This window comes from Bactrocera neohumeralis, chromosome 4 (genome assembly GCF_024586455.1).
Source record: "Bactrocera neohumeralis isolate Rockhampton chromosome 4, APGP_CSIRO_Bneo_wtdbg2-racon-allhic-juicebox.fasta_v2, whole genome shotgun sequence".
Lineage (NCBI taxonomy): Eukaryota > Metazoa > Arthropoda > Insecta > Diptera > Tephritidae > Bactrocera > Bactrocera neohumeralis.
This window is the reverse complement of record NC_065921.1, coordinates 85,040,929-85,049,900: the sequence shown is the minus strand read 5'-3', so window position 1 is coordinate 85,049,900 and position 8,972 is coordinate 85,040,929. Positions and strand designations below refer to the sequence as shown.

Below are 8,972 nucleotides of genomic sequence, written 5' to 3'. Positions count from 1 at the left end.
TACATTTTCACAGGCATGTGTGCTCGTATGTCAGCGCGCAGACTTCGGCGTGTGCAACATTTCCAATCAACCGCAGATTCACTTTGGGGAAACAGATGGAAAGCGCTACACATGTCTACATGCGACTGCTGTGCATTCATTGTTGTTTGTGTGCGGGGGTGGGTCATCTTGCAATATTTAATTACAAAATGCATAGCAAAAACGAATAATAATTGTGAAATGGATGATATTTACAAAAGGCATGTGGACACAGTGAGATTTTTCAAAATGAAATTCGAAATTTGAACATAAATTCAGCCAAAATGTGATTGGAAAAGTAATAAAGATGAAAGCAGAGTTTTCAATCCAAAGCAAACTGAGGCCTCGGTGGCCTAACTAAGCTTGCGTAGGAGTTTGAAAAAATTTCGACTAAAAAATTAAAAAAATAATTTCGTCTATTGGAAATTGTCTCTAATGAGTACATAATCCGGTCAAAATAGACCAGAGAATAAAAGAGAAGCTGCTAAATTTTCAACAAGTTGAAAGTGAGTGGTTAGATTATGAGGTCGATCCTCAAAGGGAACTATATAATAGATCACAAGACCCTTACAAATCAACAAAGCGCATTGAGGCCGCTATCACGTTGCGGCAGCCAATGTGAGTCTCGACTATATATGTCTCCTGGTTCGCCGAAGGTTGAAAGAGATTCAACCTCACTAGCAAAGGCTGGACAATCGAGGACAATCCACTTAAATATGTTCACCTCCTCCATACCAATTTGGCAATTGCGTCCGAAAGCCCTTAAAGCCTTACGTCACGAATGCCTATTGGAAAATGTTCTATAGTAAGAACCCAGACAATTGCGGCAAGATGAACTTTGCTAACAATGAGTGTAGTAAGAACAGCGAGCTCAGCATTAGTGTTACCGCTTTGCTATCGGAGTGAACCTCACTCACTCACCTGCCTGAAAGAGGCTGTACATCGTAACAGTACGTTTACCGCCACCTTAATAGTCGCCACTTCTGGCTGAATAATACTACAGTTGTCCGGTAGTCTAAGATTGGCAGAGAGCTCTTCATAAAAAAATGACTGCGCTTCTTCTCCAACGACTCCTCTCCATCTATGTATTCCTCGTCGATATGCGAACAGAAAAAATTCCACCACGAGTAACCTATGCGACGAGGTGATCCAAGTTTTTAGAAATTCAGTTCAAGGAGGAGAGAATTTCGGCGTGTCTTCTTTAGGAGCCCTTCACATATCCAGCTTCCCTGAGCTTTAGACGCACTTCGCAGCAATGCACCTACCGGCAATTGTCCATTGCACCATATATTGACAATGAGAGCCGCACTTTGGAAACGATCAAGCTAAAAGTGAGCTTACATCTGCAGGCAATTTCAAAGTCAACATCTACGTAGATAGCCAAGCAGTAACCTCGTGTATCATATCAGCCAGAAGTGTAATGGGAAGCAGGGCAGCAATGGAAAGTGTTTATAGAAGTAAGCAACTTCACTTTTACTGAGTGCCAGGCCTCATCGAAGGCAATGAAATAGTGAAGCAAAAACGTGATCAACATTGGATAACCGATGCATTGTACACAAAATTTCTATTGGCAATCAAAAAAAGACACTGTGGGAACATAATGGGAATACCAACTGCTCACTGTCTGGTGGCGTCATACACCCGCAGGATGAGGCTGACAGATTGTGAAGACTGCAGGAAATGTTCAGAGCAGGACACCAGGGACACAATGGAGCGTCTTTTGTGCACTTGTTTCACATTGCCAAGACTGGAAGAGGTATTGATAATAGAAGTCATAGAGTCTATTGAAATTCTCGTCAAGCGCAGACATCCTAAGGCATGACTACTCCTCATGAACTTTGTATCTGAGCTCCATCCGGTATCCCATAGGACCAAAACTGGTCTATGTGTGGCTTATTGGCCTACCAGATTAACCTAACATAACTTAACCTTTAAGATTGCTTGAATCATAGGAGATCGAGAAAACATTTAATCGAGACCTCGTGTTATATATTTGGGTACAAAGAGTACCAAACCATTTCTTTATAAAGTTCCAATGCGTAATGAAACATCTATATATACCATAAGACAGCCTACCGCTTGAAACTACTCAACTTTATTAAACTTCGTTGCTGTTGTTGAATTTCTCGATGTCGATCATACACGACTTAACAATGGCCTAACAAGAATATCATTCTTAAATCATCTTTACGTAAAAGTTAACGCCCCTCAATGAACGTTTTTAGCTCGTTCCCGAAATGACTGCACAAATTAATCTCTGGTAGAAGTCAAAAAACACAATCAGGCAACTTGCAACATAAGCAAAACTTATCAAAACTCTTTTCGTTAAGATTTCTTTTTCTTTATTTCTCAATTTCACGCTTCATTTGCAAATGTCCGCACGAAGTGTGGTCCCTACTTTATATGAAGTATAGTGAAAACTTTTAAGCCACATTGTCACATAATTACCGCCCAAAAGCACTGCAAATACCAACAACAGCAAAAACGACGAAGAAAACAGAAATTATCAACATTCACGCGAATAGAAAACAAAGAAATTAACAACAACAACATCGCAACAGCAACAAACATTGTTAAATGAACTTATAAAAGCCACATTAAAAGTCAATGAGCGGCTAATGGAATTAAGTCACTGACGGCGGCTTTAATTGTGTAAGTGTGTGTGTGCATATGTTGTTGTGCGCTTTTGGTGTGACCAGCGAAAATAAGCTACGAAAATGCCCGTTTTAAATGTAATGCACGTAATGTCATTAAAATGTTCATTACGAATAATTAAGAAATTCTGGCAACACTTCGCCAAAGAGTTTTCGGTTTGGCCTTTTCGCTGTTGAGGATTTCCGTAAGTCTCCGTGCAGCATGTTTTCCCAATTATTGTAATTTTTCTTCTTTACTATTGTGTTGTGCTGTTCAATTACGAAACAGATGCTGTTTGAAGCGAGCTGTGGTGTAATGAAGCTACAACAACAGGAAGCAAAAGTTAAGGTCTCCTTTAGCAGAGTATGATCGGTTATTTTTGTAAAAATTGCAAGAAAGTAAGTAAAGAGGATGGAGTGATCTGCAGAAGTTCATGCAAGTGAGGAAAGTTCTCTGATTAGTCGATATTACGAGTTTTCGAGAGAACGGTTCAGGGGAAGATTTATGGTCCGTACGAGAAATACGATGACATTGGCATAGTTCAGCGAATTAAGAGTTCGCTGGCTAAGTCATGTCGTCCAAATGGACGAAAACACTCCAGCTATGAAAGTATAGCGACGTAGTACCCACCGGGGGAAGCAGAAGAAGAGGAAGACCTCCACTCCGTTGCAAAGACCAGGTGGACAAGGACCAGGCTATATTTAGAATATCCAATGGGCACCAAACGGCGAAAAGGAAGAACGATAGAAGTAGAAGAAGAAGTAATGGGATACAACTGAAATTAAGTTTTTGCAGTCCTAAAAGCATCAATTTCGATTAATCTGAGGGATGAGTCAAGAGAACAAATAAGGGAATAAGTATTTATAGTAGCTCTATCAAACTGATTTCAAATGTTTTGACTGCCAATAGTATTCCATGTATATTTTTTAGAAAATTGTTCTCTCGAAATTCAGCGAAGCCTTCTAGACAACGGTGGAAATCCGAATAGCAGCTCGCGACAGCTTAAATATTCTCGCAACTCATACAAAAGAAATTACCTTCTCATCAATTAATCCTTTTGTGACATTTATTTACTTACGAATTCTTTTTGAAGTTTTTCGACCAAACACTGAGCCTTTTCAAATACTTCAATTTACCCAATCGACAAAAGAAAAACTGAAAGCAAAAAAATGCAGAAATCAGCTGCACATCTTCAACCTTCGTACTACCATTTTTTGCCTTCATTTCTCGCTAATTTATGCAAATTCTCCGACACAATTTGCAGGAGACGTAATTAGCTTAGACAGACGGAATTTTTAACGATTTGTCGCCTCCACCCAATGTCTGGTTTACTAGCTACTGGCTGCCTCCACGGCTTCCACAGCTTCGGTGTTCATTTTAGGCTATTATCAACGAAGGAATTCAGCCGGTATGCAGGCTTACTTGGAACAAAGCGACGGAAAGTATGACAAAGCGTAGAGTAGAAAGAAATGCTACCGAAGCAAAACAAAAATGGAGCCACAAGACAGAGAAAAAAGCGTTGAATGAAATTACTGTGGAACCTGTATTAAGGCAATAGTAATGAATGTCCAGCATCCTAAGGACAACACCAGCCCAATAACAAAAAAAATCAAATAGAAGAAACACTGATATCTATCTTATGCGGGTATAGTCCGTGGTAAGTATGAGGAAAGAAAAATAATACTCTCTTATACTCTTTTTTTCAGCGGGCAATTCTAATACTGCCGACAGCACTAAAGACAATTAAACTCCTGCTGTTAACTAACGAATGGAGAAGCGCTCAAATACCGGCATAATAAGCAACAACAAGGGTAAATCAGTTTACGCTCGCTTGGCGTATATTGGAAGAAAAGGAGTCAAGAAAAATAAATAACTGAATCAAAATAACCGCGTCAGCAAGCGGAAATAGAATAGGGGACATATACCCGCAAGACGGACACAATCAGAAATCGGCCAACGGAAGTTTAGTGTGAGTAGACAGGAGGTGAAAGTAGAGGAAGAGGATGAGTAGAGGAGATGTAGAAGTTGAAGTTGAATAATGGTAGTAGGGTATATAATGGCAGCGAATGCTACTCAATGAGGAAGGCGTCTAGTCGCGCCGTTAGGCCAGCACGCGTAGTCTACATTACTATTCATTCAATTCATTAAGGCCTGCTGAAACGCCCCGGTGCTTATACATATAAACAAATGTTTGTTTTGGTTATCAAACAGTGTTAAGACTGTAGAAAAGTGTAAAGAAAAAATATATTTATTTATCATAATTTTTTTTGAGAGTTTTTGAAGCTTTATAATCTTTTAAAGTTTTTAGAGCACTGGAATTGTTTCTACGATATTTTAACGACTATAGAAAAATTAAAAAAAAACTGGTATATTTGTTTATTATAATTTTTTTAGAGGTTTTTACACGTTTTAAACTTTTGCGAGCTTTTTGATATTGTACTTATTATGGAAATTGTAACGGCTGTAGAAAAAAAAATTATTATATTTATTTATTATAATTTGTTTAAGAGCTTTTCCAGTGTTATAAGCATTTGAAGCTTTCACGAGCTGTTTGAGAGCTTTTATGGAAATTTTGCAAAAAAAAATAAATATTTGTTTATTATAACTTTTTGAGAGCTTTTTACGCGTTATAAGCTTTTGCGAACTTTTTGAGAAATTATAACGGCTGCAGAAAAATGTAAAAAAAATATTATATTTATTTATTATAATTTTTTTTGAGAGCTTTGAAACGTTATAATCTTTTGAAGCTTTTGCGAGCTTTTATAAAAATTTTTCATACGATGTCAATATAAAGTGCAAGATTTTATTCTTTATCTTTTCTTAAGCCTTCGACACATTTTCTAATTAAGATAGACGAGCTTTTTCCAAAATAAAAACTCGTTTTTTTTAAACGATTCAGATTACTTCTCTCCATCTAAGTATGAAAGTATTTCTCACTCATTTTAATACCAAGTAGACCACTGTACAAATTCCCTCTAACACTTATCTCCTATATTTCTTACATTGGGTGTTGCAATCAAATATAAAAACCGGACACTATACACCGTTATCCACATATTTGCCCTCCTTTGGAAACCTGAATTGCAACCATCGAGGAATGCCAATGTTAAAGCCTACCCTAATCAAAGCCCACAACACGTTTCAGCTGAAAAAAAGCATCTATGTGGCTACAAACACCAACAGACAGCTTGAAACTATTCGAAAAAGACTGCAAAGGTTGAACAACGACAAACGCGTCGGAACAATGAAAACGGTATGCAACGAATGGGAGCTGGAAATGCCACTGTCGACTTGAATACTCTAACCTCGCTTATTTCGGTCTGCAAACTGCCGCGAAGTCATTGTAGTTTGTTTTGGCTGTTGTGGGGTCACCAACAATAAACAATTCGGTTAAGCTTCGCCTGTCTTATTAACGTTAATGATACACGATATTGCCATAAAACATACAAGCAACATGGTGACCAAACGCGTGACGTCCCTTCGCAGCTCCTGCGGTAAATGCCACTACTCCTCTTCTTATATTTATATGTGCTTTCACTGTTGCCGACCCAACAATGTCTATTTCACTTTAGAGCTGACATCTCTGCTTGGCACACTGATTACTCAGATTTCACTCTCTACACACTGCTGCCAGCCAAGAGAGATGCAATAATATTTAAGTGACACACTAAGGCAGTCAGCCGAAAAACTTACTACTTGACACTCACATTGCTGTTGGCTAGACACTGGGCGCATTGGTTAAACGATACAATGTCTGGACGCACTTCCTTTCTTTGCGCTCATTTTATTGCTCATTCTCGTTGCTCGGCCCCTCACAAAGCTTTTGACAGTAAATATCAAATGATGCTTTTTTATGTGCTTACCCAGCAGTCTTTACGGCGGCTTTTCCGACGCTCACGTTCTTTGTGGTAAGTTTTGCGGTTGAATGTGTGCGGGAGGTGTAGGTGACAGGATTCATATGTCAAATAAATTGTAATTAGTCGGTGGTACGGTAAGCACATAACCCAGTAGTTTTAGCTTTGTTGAGTAGAATTTTGATATGAATTTATTGAAGCAACTTTGTCATTTATTAACGCGCTGTTGGCGTATGCGACTTTACTGTTAGAAGGTTTACTAATTCATCATGGAACATTGTACACTAGCTTTAATATCTTAAGAAGCTGTGGATGTACAGCCGAGAGCCTTTATAGACAGAAACTTGAGAATGTAAGCAAAACATTTTGACTTGAAGAGCTAACTAAACCTAAAATCTATCGGCAATTCAGATTAATTCAATTTACCTAAAAATATATCTAAATAATTACCCGAAACACTCTTAAAGATCCCACAAGCAGTAGAAATCTTGGTTTTCTGGTTAAAAATTATTTTTATGTACATTCAATGAAAACAAAACTCATTCCACATTTAGTTACTAATTTTTATTAATCTTAATTAAACTACAATATCTAAAATATTTTATAGGTATAAGAACAAATCATGGTTTCGAGTACTCTCCTCTCTCCAGCGCCACTTCATCAGACACATCTATCTCAATGTAACCTTACTATTCATCGGGCAAGAATATATCACTGCGTACTTTGTCGAATTCCGGTGAGGCGCAAGCATGGAATTTATACACCTTATCACACGCATTGGTGCCGCCAGCGTTGAGACAACCATCAACAATATTCAGTAAGCGTTGTTCTCCAACAATTTCATACAACGACTCCTTCATGGCCTGTTTGTTGATGGCATCATCCTTATAGAATACCAATTTATTGTAGAGACAGTTCACGTAGCACTTCTCGCGATCATTTGGGTTCGCCACCTTTATTTTGACCAGATTGGTGGCGAGCTCATCCGAAAAGCCATATTCTCCCACACAAGCTTCCTTGGCATGTTTCAAATTGAGGCGATAGGCAATCCAAGCGGTCAAGACTTCGAACTTCGCTTCTAATTCTGGTGTGAGCTTCTTTGGTTTGCGTAAACCCGCTTCCGCGTTGAAAACGCACAGGCTAAGCAGTACCGTCGCCAGGATGCAGCAGATGATAGAGGATTTCATGTTTTGCTGATTTTGTGGGTTGTGTTTAGTAGATTACTGTAATGTATAATCGAACTGAATGATTTGCTGATTGCGGTGCGGGTCTTTATATACTAATATTCTTATCAATTAGTGACGGTTAGACAACAAAGTCGGGCTTAATTATGGTGAAAGCGCTACATTATTAGTAATTCCTTGTAATCGCAATGTTTATTTTTCGTTAAACGCACGATGCACTTTTGAATTATCAAGAAATACCCAACGCAATGCAATGAAATTCTTAAACTAGGAACTATTTCAATATTCATTGCAATAATCGGGAGATATGAACAGATGTTCATACTTAAGTGTTTTCCCATCATATATACATACTTACATGTGTACTGCGAATTTCCTTATCAGTATTGGAAATTAATTTAATTTCAGGTAATCTGAATCATGAAGATAATCTTTGTAAGTTGTAAAAAGGGTTTATTTATAATTTTAGATTACTACGAAATATGGACTAGATTTTTTTTAAATTCGCTAGAATGTGAGAAAGTTATTGCACAATTATTTGAAACAAAATAAAACATTAACAGGGTGACAAAAATGCACAAAATATGCAATCTTAAAATTTTTCGAACTTTTAATCAAGATAGATGACAAAAATTTAAGTAGACGACATATTCCATTGCTTTTCTAAAATTAAGTGTAAATATATTCTTAAATTATTATGTATTAAATTTAAAATATATTGTTGAACTGATGGTAAGCCTACAATGTTCTAAAGTTTGTAGCTAACTATGCTGGACATGTAATCCTTATCCCGGTTTTTAGGTTAGGTTAAGAGATCCGTTCTAACCGGCATCTCCTATATAATAATTAAAACACCCTTATAAATAGTCGAAGCGCTTCGATCCAATCAAAAATTCGTTGAGACGGCCAATATCAGTTTCGGTTACGTCTTTTGATTCACCGAAGATAAAACTGGTTATGTCCGAAAATTTTTTTAACCTTTCCGCATAAATGCCTATTGTTCAGGGCAGGAATTCAGAAGATCTCCTGCATTTTGCTCTGGGTCAAAAAGATCTCGCAGTCGCACAGAAGTGAGTCGTCAACCTGCGTTGCTAATCATATGCGAGGTCCATTGATCTGGCGCTAGAACGCAAGACGCTAATGGAGGTCCAACTCAGTCACATTCCAATGTGAACATCGGCTTTGAAATTGCCAGCGATTCCGCTCTGGCCAGGCACCCAACGAGTCTGATTATGAAGTAGCTTGATGCCAATTCTTGTGAGAAGAGACCAATCCTCGACTA

The 8,972-nt window shown here is 38.0% G+C and overlaps 1 protein-coding gene across 1 annotated transcript; it reads right to left on the bottom strand.

Moving 5' to 3' along the window:
• Positions 1 to 7,048: 7,048 nt before the first annotated feature.
• LOC126754900 (general odorant-binding protein 56a-like) lies at positions 7,049 to 7,760 on the bottom strand. The gene has a single exon (XM_050467105.1). It carries the CDS (start codon positions 7,691 to 7,693, stop codon positions 7,196 to 7,198), a length of 498 nt encoding a protein of 165 aa, XP_050323062.1. The 5' UTR covers positions 7,694 to 7,760; the 3' UTR covers positions 7,049 to 7,195.
• Positions 7,761 to 8,972: the final 1,212 nt, after the last annotated feature.